The sequence below is a fragment of the Passer montanus genome, unplaced genomic scaffold (genome assembly GCF_014805655.1).
Source record: "Passer montanus isolate IOZ18808 unplaced genomic scaffold, ASM1480565v1 scaffold18, whole genome shotgun sequence".
In the NCBI taxonomy this organism is placed as follows: Eukaryota; Metazoa; Chordata; class Aves; order Passeriformes; family Passeridae; genus Passer; species Passer montanus.
The window spans coordinates 8,831,893-8,849,755 of NW_024365381.1; the positions used below are offsets into that span (position 1 = coordinate 8,831,893).

General features: G+C 43.5%; 2 protein-coding genes across 4 annotated transcripts in view; both read right to left on the reverse strand.

The window, feature by feature from the left end:
* LOC120500236 (cytochrome c oxidase assembly protein COX16 homolog, mitochondrial) overlaps positions 1-1,297 on the reverse strand; it is a 45,525-nt gene extending 44,228 nt beyond the window's left edge. The window contains exon 1 of the mRNA XM_039704813.1: positions 1,169-1,297. Within this exon, the coding sequence (XP_039560747.1) occupies positions 1,169-1,228 (60 nt within the window). The 5' untranslated portion in view covers positions 1,229-1,297. The remainder of the gene's footprint in view (positions 1-1,168) is intronic.
* A 1,819-nt stretch (positions 1,298-3,116) lies between these two features.
* LOC120500234 (deubiquitinase DESI2-like) overlaps positions 3,117-17,863 on the reverse strand; it is a 73,950-nt gene continuing 59,203 nt past the window's right edge. For all 3 annotated transcript variants that reach the window (XM_039704807.1, XM_039704808.1, XM_039704810.1), the window contains one exon: positions 3,117-6,202. In XM_039704807.1, coding sequence (XP_039560741.1) covers positions 5,960-6,202 — 243 coding nt within the window. In that variant the 3' untranslated portion in view covers positions 3,117-5,959. The remainder of the gene's footprint in view (positions 6,203-17,863) is intronic.

Below are 17,863 nucleotides of genomic sequence, written 5' to 3' on the forward strand. Positions count from 1 at the left end.
ACAGTTCTGGGCAGCCTCTCAGGTACACATGCATGCAAGCAGGATACCTGACAGGCTGTAACACTGTGCATCATCACTTCAGGAGAGGTGCTGTAGGCAGTTTGTGTGCAACAGCAAGCGTGGAGCTGCTGATGCAAATGATTTCATGTCGTTGTGGTATTATCAGACTGTTTTGATGGTCTGCTTGGCTTAACTGTTTCCATTTCTTACAAATGCCTTCATCAATATTTCGAGAAAAGATACTTCATCAGTAACTTTTACTATAGAACACCAGTAATATCCCTTTAAAATAATGGCCTTAAACTTTTTTTAATTCTAACAAGTGTCAATGTCCTTCTTTGATCCACTCCATTTTCCAAGGCATGCTGCTGAATATTTGAGGAAGATGGCACTGATTTCTCCAGTAGCTTTATAAAATTGGAATTATCCTTTGCCTTATTCTTTATCCACCTTGACATTTGTTTACCTTTACCAAACCAACTGTATAGACGGATAAGGAGACATGAATTGCACAAACAGAAACCACACTGGCCTTGGTGCTGCTGTTGTCTTACTTCCTGAGTTTTTATCCATAAGTGCCTCTGAATTTTCATTTTCCCCCTAATGAACACAGGTACTTAGGACAGAGAAGTGCAACCTAATGTGCACTATCCACAGAGGTAGTGTGTGTAAGAGAGTCTTAGAATTTTGTTTTAATCCTTCACCATTAGTGATCTCCCCTAAGCTCAACTGCTCTCCAAGTTATGCCTCACTCGTCACTTTGAGCACAGCTGCCACCTATAACCTAACTCACGTCACTCAAAATCTTTCCGCTTATTTAGATATACGAATTATTACATCAGCAGTGCCACTGCAGTTTAAAATCTAATGAAAAGCTAAAGAAAGTAAAACAGGAAACACAAGTGGTGTTTCACAGGAAGAAAACCCAAACCCAAAACAAAACCAAACCACCCGCAAAACGCATTTTCCTCAGCTCCCAGTTAGGAAGATCTTGAGGAGTGTGTTTTACAACCGTGTCCCTGAGCTCCGGGCAGCACGCTGCTCCCACCGCCCCCTCCGCCCCGCACAGCCGCTGCCCAGGAGGGGACAGCCGAGCGCCCGCGGAGCTCCGCCCGCGGCCTCCCCGCGCACCGCCAGCGGCCTCCCCGCGCACCGCCGCGCCGCTCACCAGCAGGGGCACCCCGAAGGTCATCGTGCGGCTCTTCCACAGCCGCCGCAGCCTCTCCATCCCCCGCTCCCGCCCCACGGGCCCGGCACCGCCCTCCCGCCTCCGGCCCGGCCCCGGCGCTTCCGGCGGGACGCGGCTCCGCCGCCTCCGCGGCCCCTCCGCCGCGGCACCGCGCCCGGGCACGGCGGTTCCGCTGCGGCAGCGCTGGGGCTCGGCCACGGCTCAGGCCGGCCCCCTTCCCTCCGCACATCGCCCGGCGCTCGCATCCCACACACCCCGTCACGCTTTCCTTCACTGCTCGTTGATGAGCACAGTGAGCGGGCCTAGGCAGGAGCTGCAGCTTTTCATTCTGCAGCCTGCTTTCCTAAGCAAAGAAGGTTGATGACCGTGATCGTCTGTTTTTCTGCATTGTCCCAGTCAAAATGAACCGAAAAGAAGCTTTTAAAAACAAAGTTGGCTACAACCGTGCTAGTGAAAAGCCTTACTCTAATATTTAGAGCCAATAATCCTTCGTATGTGCTAGGAATGAAATGTGCTGTGCCATCCACCCCAACACGCCTCAGCCACAGCCACACGCACCGTGTTGGAGCGCTGACCTGATACAGACAAGAGCAGCCGTTCCCCAGGCATGGGCGGCAATGTTTTTACAAATCATTGTAGCCAGAGGTTCTGCCCTGTTCTGGTAGCCTGTGACAATCGCCAGATGGAAACAGGAGACTGTCAGGTCCTCTTTTACATTCACATACTTCTGAATCACTACACAGCCTTTTCACATCCCAAGTCATTGCTGATGGCATGCAGGGCAGGGACGAAGTGGATACACCTGCTGCCTCAACTCAAAGAGTAATTTAAAAACATTTGAAGATGGAACATTGATGATCCCTTTCTTTGGTTTTCTCCATTAATCAAGGAAGTGGTGGAGGTACTTAATAAAGTTTTCTGACCATGTTAATTAGATGGCACATATATACAAACTAAAATAAGAATAAAATCAAACACATATAATAAGATAAGCTAATATTATTGCAATCTAATATCCACTGACTTGTTCTGAGAGCCCTACCAATCCAGAGAGAAAGAAACAGAACTGAAGAATAAAAAACAACATGGCAGGCAGTGACTATTTCTTGAGTACCTCAGTAACACAAAGGCAGCATGGGTGTGAATTCCAGAGATGGAGATGCAAACTCTCAGCTGGGAGCAGCGAGACAGGAGAACAGGTCTGTCAGTGTCCATCCCCATGCTGTGCTGGGATGAACTCATCACAGAGCACAGGCTCAGTGCTGGGAAACCAGCACACCCAGGGCCTCTGAAAACACAAGTGTCCCTTGTAAAGAGGTTCAGAAAAATAGGCCTCAAATCACAGACTTGTGAAGAGGAAGACAACTGACCAGAAAGAAACCAGAAAGAATAATGCCATGAAATTAAGAAAGTTGCTACTATAGATAAAGACATGAGAGAGCTGAGAAATGAGGTTATTACTTGTTTCCCTCCCTTCATGCCTTCCCTAGCAACAGTTTGTTCTGTCCCTCTAATATTCCAGTGTCAGGCTAACCTCACCTCCAGTCTCAGTGTCCCACCTGAATACTATTAGGTCACTGCTAGAGATATAACCCACCGCTGCTGATGCCCATGTGCAGAACTGGTGCCCTCTCATCCCAGCTTCTAAAAATATGCCAAAAGTTCTGGCTGTAAGAAGAAGGGTTAAGAGTTTCTTCCACTGCTATGGGGTGCTCTTGTTAAGATTCATACGGTGTTCTTGTTCACTGATAACTGCTGTGGGTATTTAAAATTTTCCACATGGTGTTATGCAGAGAAAGCAGCAAGAGAAAGTAGATGTGTAATTAAATACAAATATGATATAATTATGTAATAACAATTTTGTAGTAATTGGAAGGATAATAAAAAAGCCTAAGACAAACATGCTGTGCCAGAGATGAACAGTAAATTAGGGTGTTAAAATGTCTTACTGTTTAATAATCTAAAATGCTGTTAAATTACAGAGGTAAAGCCATCATCAATATATATTTTATTTCCACAGTGTCACTTTGTTCTTTTCATTATTGGTTGATCAGTCACCTTGAACAGAGAATTTTGAAGATTGGAATATATTCTGGGTTTGATTTACAGCAGAGGTTTGATGCCTCCTTGATGTGACCGATACTGTCATAAACAGACAAACATAAAAGTGGGCAAACAAACGTCTGGGGGCTTTATGACATTCACAGCTTGCCCCAAATGTTGTTTCCAATATTTCAAGCACATATTTATGTTCCCAAGTAGGCTAAATGTGGTTTTCTTGTCCAGGTTTTCATCCAGTTAAGCATTTTTTTACTTTGTGAAGTACTGTGAGAGGGTTTTCTGTGTGAAATGTGACTCTGGAGCCCATCTCCTAGATGTATACATGATGCTTCATCTGAAGGTGCAGAGCAGAAACACAAGGGTGATGGCTGACTAGCTTTTGTTACAGCAAAGGGAACGAGGTGTTTCTGACTGCAGTTGCCCTGGCCTAGACAAATGCTCTGGGAAAGCCTCTTCTCACTTTCCCCCTGAGAAGGACCTTTAAAATTCATTGCAAATAATGTGCTGCTGGCTGTTGGCAGAAACCCTGGGAACTTCAGACAAATGAAGCTTGCAGTGCTGCAATGGTTTAGGCTGCAGTGGCCACGGCTGCAGGAGAATACAGAGTGAAATGGTACATTGTGCAATATGGTTTCTGGGCAGTGGCATGGAGATCATGATGGAAATCATATTAAACATCCCTGGACAAGCCATGCTAATCAAGGTCAGTATTGGACTGGTTACCAGGAGCTGCAGAATTGCTCACAATGCAGCACTGGCTGTGGGTAGCCAAGGTTAATAAGGAACATGACTTTAGTTCAGTACAGAACTTGCAGCAGTTTGTACAGAGGATGAAAAGGAGAGGCATGTTGTAAAGGTGTTGTTGCCTAAACACGCATCACTTCAGGAGGCAATGGAGCAAGGCCATCCTGTGAGTTACATTTCCATCCAGCAGATCTCTCCAGAGCCTCCTGCTTCACTAAGGGCATGCAGATATAACAAACCATTAAATGTTGTCTGTGCAGACATGATGCACGTCATAGCTGAGACCTTCAGCCCTGAAAGCACACACTCCTGTATACCTGAGCTAAAGAAACAGCTGGTTGGATTTATCATGCATTTGTGACCAAAAAAAGGAAACAACCAACATCTTAAGGGCTTGTAGCTCCCTCTGGGTTCAGGATGGAAGTTCTGACTTGGTAGTAGCTGTTGAGAACACAATTTCTAAAATGGCAACTCCCTCTCAACACAGTGCCTGTTCCTTTTTCATCCTCCTTTGTGTAGCCAAGAGAAGTTGCAAGGGAGGGAGGGGACCTGGATTTCCCCTTTCATTCTTTCCTACACCTTCTGACTGGAATTCCTAGTGAGGTAATTGAGTGGAAGAGTTAGTGTACATGTCTCCTTTCCTCATTCTTTGCTTTCTCATCAGCTGTCAGAATTAGCATAAATACATCCAAGGACCAGATTCTTGTCAGGAGCCAGCTTGGAGAGGCCAGTGAGCCAGCTCTGTCCATTTTTCGTTCCACACACAGCAGAAGGCACCATGGTGGCCCATGCATTGGAAGGGTCATTTGTGCTTTCCAGATGTGGCCCTAAGTTTCCCCCTCCACCTCTGAAAAGAGAGGAGAAAGGAACAGGTTGACATTCTTTGGGTTCACCATTTGTTTTTTACCTTCTTGGGTTGGCTCGAAAATAGGCTAGGGAAGGATGGCTCTGAAGCCATGTTTTTATGTCTGTGAGTGCAGGAGGAAAATCTGAAGGAAATACTGACCTTCCAAACAGATTCACTCTCCTCTTCTGTGTGCTCAGGAAGGCCATTTTCTCAAATACAGCCAGCAAATGTCAGCTAGGAGAGAGACTCCCTGGGGAATCTCAGGGGGTGGGGGTGTGTGTGTGTGTGGGGGGGGTGGTGGAAGTGGAAAGGAAACCAGGAACACTGCCTAGGATTAGGAAAACAGAGGGATCTGTGCCAAAAAGCACCAATATGGTCAAGTCATCTCTGCATCTACTTAGTAGCTGCCTCTAATCACCACAGCCCCATGCTCTTTTTGACCCCAAAGAAAAGCCACAGTAAAACATTCATTTTCTAGGTTCTTTGTTATTATTTTCAAGAGTAGGACAATCATTTAAGCTCTTAAATTTGAGTACTGAAAACAGGTGGTTGTAGAACAGGAGCACCTTTCATTTGTCCTTCACATGAGTTAGAAACCTGATAATTACAAAAGGGATGGATCTGAGTGGAGATTGTTGCTGGTCTAAGAGATGAGAAGGTTGAGTTCTGGCTCTGGTTCCTTCACTGGGTGTGGGCAGGTGATTTGTCATTGGGGAAGCAAAAACCCAGTCAAAATAGAGAAGAGACTGCTGAGCTTAAATGGGTGGAGGGAAAGGTAAAAAGATAAAACAGTTCCAGAGAAGGAACATCACAGTATGTGCACTCTGCCCATACACATGCTCTCATGCCTGAGAGAGTCAGCAGTTCTCTGTAGGTCAAGGATCATGGAGGCCCCTGGAGGTGATAACAGTTTAGTCACCACAATCCTCAGTTCTGTGTTGGGGTTCACAGTCATTTTGCCAAGCAACTGTAGTGGCAGTCCTTGGAAAAGGGACTGAAGCGGAAAGGGTCTTCTCTCCCCTCTGTTTTCTGTTGAAGAGAGAAACCAGTGTATGCAAAAGGGTGTGAGAAATAAATACAAGAGTGCAGGGATGTTATCTGGGGGCAAACTAGGCAGTTTAGACCCGTGTATGTCTGCAGGTTCGTGATGTGCCTGAGGCTGAGGGGGCTGCAGAGGTGGAGGGGGACTCCTCATCCGTTGTGTCCCCTTGTTCCTCCTTGTGGAGACCAAGGCTGATGTGGCTCTGCAGGGCTGCTGGGGTCAGCCATTCCTTGGGGAGGCAGCTCTGGAGGAAGGGGATGCATGAGCTGAAGTAGGCCAGGCGGTTCACCCAGCGGGGGATCTCTTTCCCACATAATATCTGTGGAGTAAACCAAAAGGGAGCATGGTTAATAGTGCCAAAGCAAGCGTAGAGGCAATGTCATCCCCATCCACACCACCACCTCAACAGGGCGAATTCCCTGTTGCTCAGGACAGAAAGGAGCATCTCCTGCAATCAGAAACAGCTGTTACTGCCAACTTCCACACTGACATGCACAGGGACCCGTGCCAGCTGTAGGTTTTGTCAGCATCATAACAGAGACCAGGAAAAACAGTTCATGGCCCTCAGCGGATTTGGTGACTCTGTTCTCTAGGCAGTCCATGGGTAAAAGAACATTCCTGCTGCTGTTTCTCAACTAAGACAGTGACATTCCTTTAGCAAGTAGCTCAAAAAGTCTGGAAAAAAATATTTAAGCTGTTGCTGGCCAGACCTTGAGGAGCCCAGAAGCTGAGTATGCCTAGGTTGATGGAGATGCCTTAGAAGCTGTTCTTGTTCGTCCCTTTTCTTCCTTGGGCTGACACAGTGGTTCAGTAAAATTACAGTATCTGGGCATCTTTTTCCTATCCTACCATACCACCCTCTTAATTTCTCCTCATATGGTATTTCCTAATGTGGCGGGGCGGGGGGGGGGGAAAGCAAAAAGAAAAAACCCCACCTTAGGTTGAAAGTATTTTTTTTCAATAACACGCTAAAGCCATGTGGTCATCTGAGGCAACTATATTCCTACACCTGCATCCAGAGGCGGACAGGATTTGTGTGGGGGGGGGGGGGGGGGGGGGGGGGGAAAGCAACAAGAAAAAACCCCAGCCTAGGTTGTAAGTATCTCTGTTCCATCATACACTGATTTGGATTACAGTCTGCTAGCACGGATACTGTTTTCCAAGGTCATATCAAATTCAGCACAATGAAACAACTTGCTTTACTCTGCAGACCGTTTATTTTGTAGCATTTAGCCACGCAGACATACGGGTGCCAGATTTTAATAGCTGTGTGGCTTAGACCACATTAAATATGTTTCCCTTTACATTTTACTATATTCCTTACCAGGCACAGAAGAGACACAGGGAACTGATCAGCAGGCATGCCTCAGGAGCCTGTCTTTAGTAAATTTACTGCCTCTGTGTAGGGCCCTACACTGGTATACTAGAGCCTAAAGTCCGTAGCATGTTGAGGAGTCATAATACCTGAATTCTCCTTCCCTCCCTGCGTTGTTTCCAATGGAACAAGAGAGACAGAGAGGAAACTCCACCCCACAGACCTTGTCCCACAATTTACATGAATCAGTGGTTCCAGGGTTGTCCATACTGTACCTTTTGCCAATACTAAATTCCTCTGCTCTTCCTGCCACCCATTTTCTGACTAAAACCACACTTAATTTAATACTAAGGACTGCAAAAACTCAAAGGGTGTTTGTCTGGAGTCCACTAAGATGATGATTTTGTGAAAAGTCTCTTATAGTCCAGGTAATGTAGAGCTTAGAGGTTTCAAGAAGTTTTCAGGGAGAATGGAACATTTTCTAGAGGATGGGCTGTGCTGTGTTACAGCTGATGAGCAGCTGTTCCTTCCTGCATATGGCTTGGGCAGAACACTCCAAGCTCCACTCCAACACTCACCTTGAGCATAAGGGAATTAGCTTGCTCCAACAGTGTGGCATTTCCAGTGAGGTGTGGAGAGGGCAGCAAACCTGTGACTGTGCTAATTTGACTACAGAACTCACTTTATTTTGACACGCATTGTTTAAAAATCAATGTGTGAAATTGGAGACATTATCATTAGGTATCTGAGAATGAGCAGAGCCATTTAGCTGCTAAAATTACTTGCAAGCTTTGACTGTTCTTTACCTAATGCACTCCAAGGACTTCTATTTCGGTTCTCACCAATGCTGCATTCCACTTAACCTTAGACACAGCTATATGAATCTGTGTTTTTGAAGTTTTTAATCTGGAGACACTTAATTAACAATTTTTTATCTCCATCTAGATTCACTGATTTCTATTGCTAGAGCTATTGCCTGAACCTTTAAGTGGATAACCTCTCCACATATGCTTGAGACTCATTCATAGAAAATTTGCTGATCCATTTGATTTTCTCACCAGACATATCAGACAATTTTCACAAGAATGCTGTTGAAGTTTAAGACTCCATTTGATGTGTTCTACTCAAACATTTTTTACCTACACTACACTACTTTGACCTCAGCCAATCACAAGTTGCACTACAATTTCCCTCAGATTTTGTAGCATTCCTCTTTCTTCCTCTTCAGGAACTTAGGCAACATATTGCCATAGAAAATGTCTCAGGCTCCTTGTGATGTATGCATGCATGTGAGTTTAGTTATCAAGCAGTTTAACGTTTTAATTAAGACTTCCTCCTAGATATTAATAGATAGAACAACGAAACCAAGGTAAGATTCTTTGGAAAATTAGCTGAAATAACAGAACAGCATAAGATGGCCTGAAATGGAAATACTGTTTTTAAGAGTTGGATTTATTTTCTAAGCACATCCCCTAGCAACTGAAATAGCACTTCCCAATGTAGAAGCAATGCTGAGGTGTTTGCCTTTTTTTACAGGAGCTTCTTCACCCAGAATGAATCAATAAGGCAAGGAAGAGCCAGAAAAAGAATGAAGATGTGTGGGCATTGGGCCACCAAGCAACAAAGGGCAGTTTGCAGAGCTCAAGGATAATGATGAAGTCAAAGTGGTTTCTCTTACCTCAGTCTTGCTTGTCATGTCACCTCTTGTCAGTGTAGCCTCATTACTATTCCGTGGCAGAACACAATGTTCAATAGGAACAAAAGGGCAATGGCAGGGAATGCTACCAACACTACAATCTGCTTCTGTGTTTTTCACTCCTTGACATAAAGCATATTGTGCTGGAGCATCCAGCAGTGCTTAGCTAATGGAGAAGTACCAAATGAACCTGGCTGCCATGGGATTAAGCCAATTGAGTTTAAATAAAACAGCAAAAGCAAGATGAAGTGGGTGTTTTCCAACTGCATATGAAGTCACAGAAAAATCTACCTACTGCAGCTCTTCTGAGAAATTCTCCACTGAAAACCGCTCCCTGGAATGATAAATTCATTGAATGCTGTCACCACCCATTGTTTCTATCAGCAGAACCCTTTTCCTGATGTTTTTAGAGTTGAAGATTTCACATGGGTTTTTTTTTGTTGAAGAAGTGCGGTTTTCTCTGTTGAAGGGGATTAACTTGTCTGTGCTATGTCACGTACTAACTCTGGCAGGAGATGTAAATAAATAATAAACTGTTACAGGTCAGAAATTGCAGCAAGCACAGCTTCTGATTGCCTGAGACCAGTTCTCGCTTCAGGCACTTGGACAAAGGCTGCATGTACTTGCAGCTTCCACTGAGCAGCACCTGCTGACAGAAAGCCAAGTCTCCCATAGCTGCAGCATCTTCTGGGGACTCTGTGTAAGAGCTGTGAGTGACCCAGCTGGCACCTGCAGAGTCAAGTGGGAACAGCCATTCAGCCATCCGTGGCTGAAGCCAAATGGGCAGCAGAAATTGGACCTGACAGTTGGGTGCTTTTTCTAGGCAGCTGCCAAACCCACACCAGGATTTCACCTCATCAATAAACAACTGATTTGGAATATGGAAATATCCTCCAAATATCTTAAGCTGTATCATTTTGCACTAAACAGGCAAATGCACAAACCAGTTAAAATGTACAAACTGCTCTGCACCCTCTCCCCTCCCCTAAGTGTCCTAGAAGCTACCTATCCCTGCTGGGCAGGGCTTTAACATTTCCCTGTAAAGCTTTGCAGTGGGCAGGGGAACAGCCTAGCAGCTGGGCAATGTGGGCTGAAATACCATCCAGCAATGGAGTATGCTGAGTCTCCTGCCTTCTAGAAGACACTGTTATCAATGTGCTCCATTTTGAGAGTGCTTTGGATCTATGGGCATATACTAATTATCTGATAGTCTAATAGGATGAGCCCCTTTCAAAATATAGAGAAAGGCTGATCATTTGTAGATCCTAAGAGAAAACTCTCAAATGTAATACGTTCTGTGCTGTGCTGGATGATGCAACTGGGGCAATTCAAACCATGCACAGAAGTGTAACTCAAGGCACTGAGGATATTTTTGTAAGTGAGCCCTCTCAGGGGCACCATGTGGTGCTCCAATCCATGAAAATCATGATGAACAGAACAACATAACATTCCTCAAACAATACAAGCTAACTACTTCAATTCTTGTCTTCAAACTGAGGCTTGGAGAGTTCAGCACTAAACATCTGTTGAACCACCCACTGCCTCTTCCACTTAGCAGACTTGCTAAAGATGAGGTGGCATCCACATGGGGCATGTATCCATTTGAGCTACTGTACAGAATTCCCCTTGGTGTCTCTTAAAGAATGCAGAGGGGTTTTATTGGCGCTTGAGGAGTCTAACACATACCTCAGAGCAATTTAAGAGCAAAGACTTTAGAACTCACTGGGAATCATTACAGTATTTGCATAAAATTGCTGCTACAAGGACTACACAATGCAGCTTAGGGTATCCTCAGCAGAATTTCAGAATAAGGCCATTAGGTGCACACCAGCATATACCCAGGCAAGGCCTGCAGGCTATGCTAAAGCAGCCAAAACACATATGTAGAAAGAGAAAATGGCAATTCAATCCATGTAGTTCTTTGACACATCCTGAATAAACCAGTAACCCAATGCACAGGGGCATCTTTTTTGCCACCTCATGAAAACTAACCTGGCAGCATAACTGCCCAGTGCTGGCAGAGCTAAGGGAACTTGAGTGCATCAACAAGGAACATACCTATAGCTCTAGACCCCAATCAGCTGCTGCACATAGTGTGTACACTGAAAATAACATTTCTGAGACAGAACAGACATCACCACACACCTGAAGGTACAGTCTCACCTTGGTGGACTTGGCATGCTAGGGTCAATTGCTTGAAACAGATTTATAGTATACTTACTGTGTAAAAATTACAGTTTCTACTCTAGCAATTTAAGTAGCCTGTGGGAATAAAGAATAGATGAAGTGCCACTGGGCTGTAATATATACTTACTGTATACTTACTAAGTATACTTACTGTGTAAAAATTACAGCTTCTACTCTAGGAATTTAAGTAGCCTGTGGGAATAAAGAATAGATGAAGTGCCACTGGGCTGTAAAGCTGCCTGCAGCACATATTCAGCAGAGACAGGAATGGCCTGTGACTTAGAGAGGAAAGGCTATAGCTGAGAAACTGTAGATGAGGATAAATGAGCTCAGTAATGAAGCTGTGTTCTGGGAGATAGCAACCTGAGTCAAAGTCAGGAAGGTAGAGCCAAGTCAAAGGAATTTTAAATTATTTTAAGCAACTGAAATTCCCCCATTCTCCTATGCAATCCTTTTTTGTCCTGCAACTCCTACAGGTCTTCTCCAGGACCATGGGTGTCGTAAAGTAGAGGTAGCATCTGCACCATCTATCTGAGACTAGCCAGGAGTGAAGAAAAAAGGAAAGCATTGAAAGGAGAAACCAATACCTATGGTCTTGCTCCCCTTGTGAAGCTAGTTAGAAGCATAACAGTCACTTCTGTGGACATGTGGTAGAAGTACAGAGTTGTCTTTCTGCAGCAGTCTGCATGCACAGATGATGGGGTAGGTAGCTCTGGGTCAAATGAGACAGCTGGCTCACAGCACCTCAGCACTCACAGCACTGTTTCAGCTTCACTGGCCAGGCCACCAGTGGAGAGACAGTGGCTGCAAGTGTGACATCTTGTTGAACCACATTCAGAGCTGAGTTCTGAGTGGCACCACTGATTAGTCGTGTACTAACACTGCAGCATGGCAGTGCCCTCTTGAGCATGAAGGTCTTTGTAACAAGCACTTGTAAGTACAGCCAACAGCTTCAGGGTGACAGGGTAGATAGCAAGTGGCCTCATAACAGATGACTATTGGGGGAAAACTGAGTTAATTGAGCCTGGACGTGTTAATGGCATTTAAAATAAAGAATCTCCCACCAAATGAATGAACAACTGTGATTCATTCCTATTAGCGTGATGGCATGAAGAGGAATTGCCTTCTCCTAGCAGATGCTGTTTCAAGACCACTGGCTGAGAACAGCTGTTGCTTAACAAGGTCATCCTTTCAAGTGTTGTGGACATGCTCAGCATGACCAGGCCAACCCATAAGCATAGAGGGACAGATATTAAGAGTGTCTATTTTTCCATAGCTATTTCTATTTTTGCATAGCTAACCAGAAAAATCTTGTGTTTCAGTCTCAAGCCTTGTTTCCTAACATTAGTGAGAATCAGGTTGCTGCAGATGGAGATACAATGAGGAGGGAAAATACAGGAACTCAGAGAAATGGAGAAAGTTCTTCAGTACGATAGTGTTGGCAGGACTCCTAAGCAAAAGGTTCCAGTCTCAAAAGCCTTTCAACTTATTCAAACAGTTCGTTACACTCCTCACACATTTATCATCAGGCTGTGGTCAAAAGGACAGGGGTATTTTTTGCCATCTTCATTCATGGAAAGGAGGCACCATTCTCAGGCATTTGCACACACTCAAAGGCTCCATGATGGTGTAACTAGGAATGAACTCCCCAGACAGTGTAAATTAATCTAGTCCTAAGGTATTATGCTCATTTATAACTGATAAGGAAGCAGGAGTTTCAGTTTATTAAGACAGATGCAAAAGCATGTGGATAAACCCATCACATTTACACCAGCCCTAGAGAGCTTAGGATATTTTTCTTTTGTTAAATTTCCTCTTAAAATATCTTCACTTTTATGCATCACATTATATGGAAAACCTAAAATAGCTGCGGAGGTATATATTGCAACAAAATCAGACCTTTTGCAAAAAATTGAAGTGATGTGCTAAAATCTTGCCATTTATGGGGGGAGGGGGATTGATTTCAGTTTCAAGTTACCTGCCAACTCATGTTATTCCCCTGCACAAATAGATAAATGGGGAAAGAAGATGGACTGAGAGCTGAAAAGTACATATAAAAAGTTATCCCAGTAGCAATTTTTGTTGGGCTGTTCAGGATAGTAAGGCTATAGAAGTTAACAGTGGAGGGAAAAACATTTTTATAGAAGTCTTTATTCTGAGGAATTCCCAAAGACTTTATAAATTTCAACTTATACACAACCTACACCTAGAAATGTTGTTTTACTGCTGCAGAGACACCACATCAGGAATGCAATACAGCAATTTATTAAGTGCATGCAGTCAAAACTGTACATGCATATAGGCAGAAACAAGATGAAAAATTACATCCATCTGAAAACATGAGTATAAATTTATGGGTGCAGGGCATCTTTATAAATAAGCTTCTTTTAAACATATGTGGCAGCTAAAAACCAGAAAACAAACACAGCCTGTTCTCCATGGAGCTAACAACATTCAAAGGCTGCTGCAATGAAGCAAGTCTTTCCATCAGCTTCACTGAGGACTGGCTCAGGCACCAGGAAATAAAGCTTTCCTGATGTTCTTTTATGTCCTGTGGCTGTTTATTTGTTTGTTTCTTCATTTTCTGCTGTCTTTTATGTCTGTTTGGAGCATTGTCTCCCCTGCCATTAACAGAATTGCACATAGATTTTCACTCAACAAAACACCTACCTCCTCGGCAACAGAGGCAGCTGACTAAGGAAGACATCAGCATTATTTGTCTACTTAGGATTTGCTAAAGTTTGGTTTTTATAAACAGCTCTTGCTGCTTTTGACTGTGACTCAAATGCCACCTGAACCTCCTTTCTCTGGTGTTTAATCCTTTCTCTATGATAGCCTTCAGGCTAAGAAGAGCTTCCTAGAATTTAATAACTTTATGATAAGAAGTCACATGCGCCTGGAGATGGACCTGAAAAGCTTTAGTCTTGAATTATTCACTGATTATTTTAAAACTGTTCTCATTTTATCCTTTATTCAGCAAACCTACCTTATTTCAGAGAATTGCTGAAAGTCAAGCTTCTCTGAAGAAGGTTTGTTATGTGCTGTCAGTTTTGCTGTGGCTGAAAAAGGATGGGTGAATATTCAAAGAGAAAATAATACGTACTAACTACCATCTCCTGTCACTTCAGCACAGCTCCACTCTCTCCACACGTAAAATACAATCCCTCTGTTCTACCAAAACTCCAGCCACGTTGACAAAGGACAGCTGGGACAGCCACACCACCAGGGAAGCATACACCAGACACAGCTGTACAGCCAATCACAGAGATGTCTTCTGCTGCACTGCAGTTACAAGAGATGCATATTTCCTGCTATCACATTGACATGCAATGACAATGCCTCCCTCTGCTATTTTCAGTAACTCACATCTCTACCAATAATACAAAGGAAGGGGTAAAGAAGCCCTAGCACCCGTCCTAGACCCAGTGATCTGCCTGCAAGCAAACTTGATCACACCAGGATCATCCCCTGCCTCTCAAGGAGATTCAGGTGTGTGGCTTTACCAAGCATTTCCATCTGGCATGCAGGCTTAATAATATCCCTGTGGTGCCAACATCAATATGGATGTGCTAGATGCCTGCAGCAGTCCTTGGTAACCACCAGGATCCACTGTGCAGACTCCATCTGTTAATCTTCAGGGTAGTTCCTGCTGGAGACCATCCTTTTAGGCTGATTTCAGAGAGTCTTGGAGACTTCAGGAGACTAGAAGCTACTTACCTTCCTGGCTGAGCTTTGTAGGGCTGCAGCTCTAGGACTCTCACTGCAGACTATTTGATTGGTACAGAATTCATAATCCCTGCCTTCTAGAATCCAGCCTCATCCAGGATGCTGAAGAATTTTCTAAGGCTGATTTCAGCTACCTCAAATGCTTAGAAGACTCTCTTTTTCTTCTTTGTCAACAAGGAATAGGCCCAGCTCACTTTGTTAACCTCCAGGTGTATTTTCCAAGGCCACTTCAGCCCAAGGACAAGATCACCAGTTCTCGAAAATAATCTTCTCTTTCTAGAAACTTCTGAAAAGGCTACAACTTCAAAATGAGCTTCTAAAACAACAAGGACAAAAATTACAATTTAGACCTCTCTCTTCTTATGCTGAAATGTGTTATCTCCCTGTTTATGTAAATAATTAAGGTAGGACAGTTCCCACAGGAGAGGCTGAGGGATTCCCTACTTCAGAACATCTTGTGGCTGATATTCAAGAGAACTTTTCCTGAAATGTAGGACAAAAGGCAAATCCTTAGTTCAGCTTGCTCTCCTGCACTTCAGCAATCTTCTGTCTTTCACTTATTTGTGAATGAGTATGTCTCATCAGCTAGAATTTCTGTTTGAACCCACAAAACATCCTAGCAATAGTTTTATTAAAACTATCAGATCCTTCTAAAAGGCTCTGCCTTTGAATACCTGGTTTACTCCAAAAATCCTAGTTCAACTCTAATAATGAGTTCAAATTTTAACCATTTGTCCAGATGGCATCTTTGAGCCCTGTCCTTTAGATCCAGTCATTTGGATCAAGAAATGCTGAGCAATAAGGAAACATTTACTATTTGAAGCAGTAAAGGGGTGAAAAGGATCAGTAGGTACAAAAGGAAGCTGGATAATGAGATACCAATCTGTTTTCCCAAATAGTTTTTAATTCCTGATATCCAAATGACCTTAAAAGGCCTTCTGAAGAATGATTAAATGTGGGCACTAGCTTCACAGCTGGGTGTGATACTTTTTAATAGGTTTCTCTGGGTTTAAGAGAAAGATGAGGTAATTTAGGAAGAAAATAGGGATTTTTGACAGTGCTTCACCACCCCTCAGTGGTGTAGTGAGATTCTGCTTTCATAAACTCTGAGGGAATTCATACCAGACCATTTAGGTGTTCCTCAGAGGATACAAAGGGTTTTGATCTTTTCCAGTACTTAAGATAAATTACTCATACAAATCAAAAAGCGATTGTTCCTCTTTCAAGGAGATGAAGGAAAGATATCATACAAGAAATAAAACCTTTTGCCACTGCCATCCTCAGGTAAAGCTCCAGCATCAGCAATTTCTAAGGCAAATCAAAAATCACTGCCTCTCAATTAAATTCCTAATTATAATGAGCATAAACTTCAAATGTTATCAAAAGACCCCATAAGACCCACTGACTTCACTGCTTTCCCACCACTAGTAAGGCTTTTGGGGACTAAAAGGGGCTGCCTTCCCTGATGCTCAGGAGCCACACTTCTTTGATAATAATTTGCTGTAGGTCCTATAGCAAGGTACCGGTGGGTTTCCTTAAATAGGGATAGTTGCTTGGCAGTAATTACATTAGTGAAAGAAGAAGGAGTGGTTTCCTTGAGTCATTTCACTTCTCTTCCAGTTATGGTGCTGATTCAGAGGTGTTTTTCTCCCTTCCCGTGGTGGTTTGTCCTTTTCTGAGATGTGTTGTAGCAACTGTCGTCACTCTGGTAAGAACACAGCTCCACAGCTTATTTAGCAAACTGCAGAATTATAGAAAATTGCTGGTGAGAAGTCAAATGAGTTGTCTTCTGTTTGTGAATGGGCTAAGAAGCAAAAGCTTTTTCAGAGTCTTTAAGATCCAGTGACGTGTGATCCTTACACTCAACACTGAGGAATATCACCAGACTGGAGAAGAACCTCCAAGCAGTAAACCTTCATCCTCCTTCTGATCCTCTAGTTGCTGCTATCTCCTGTGCAGAAGCTGTCCTCAGGCACTGTACACTGTACACACATATGCCCACCCATCCAAAGGGCTCAGATTCTTATATTCCTGAACTCAAACCCTGTCAGTCAACCTTCCACCTTTATGCATGTTTGGAAGTACAATCTGTACCAAGCATGCTTTTGCCTCACCCAGGAGCTGCCTTCCACAAGTCCAAATTATTGTAGGTTTGCAGGAAAACCATGAGCCATGCTCTTGCACTGAAAAGAGACTTCTGACAGCAATTTCACAGTTCCCTGTGTCTGCATGCTCCTACCCTAACTTATACCCAAAGAACAGACTTGGTGACAAAGTGTATAACTGAAAGTCCTTCTTGGTACGTCACATCATAATTTCGTGTGGCCCCCTGCTGCAGTGACCAGTGCTTCTGCAAAGCAGTGGTAAGGATAGGACCTAAGACCTTCAGGTCCTTGCAAGGGAACTTACAGTACAGGAATTTGAGTTTGTCTTTTCCTTGCCTTTATGTCTTCTTTAGAGCAATTTGTAACTTCTGTCGTTTTTCTATCTCATATCTCCATGTTCTAAAAAAATCAGGAAATTCAACAGTTCACATTATGGAAGAAACAAATTATTTTAGTCTTTTATTTTTGTTTTAAGATGCTTTTCTAATGTTCAAAAGCCAGTATTTTTTACCATCTGGCAGAATTTAAACAGTCTTTTTCATCAGCCAGGACAACTCATAAAGAACATAAATATTTTGCAATTACTCAAAGGGCCCTTGGAACATATTGCTGTAGGTATACATTGGGGAGGATTGCAGGGGATTGTTAGGAACAAAGTAACTTAAAACAGCTAATCAAACAGAAGGGCTTTTTCCAGTCTTGACATAGTCCTAACTGAATTCCCCTCACGTGCATAACTTAATCAGAATGAAACCCCCCTGGAGTACTAAAGCACAGAATAGTACATAAACTGCGAATAGGACTGAGATCTGATGATGATAGCTTCACTGATTTTGCTTTGCAAAATTTGTAAGCATAAGTCCTCCAGAGGGATTGCCCATCCTCTTGGTCAGTTTCTTCAGAGTATGATACTGCTTGATTTTGGGGACTGTCAGCATAAACAGTGTGAAA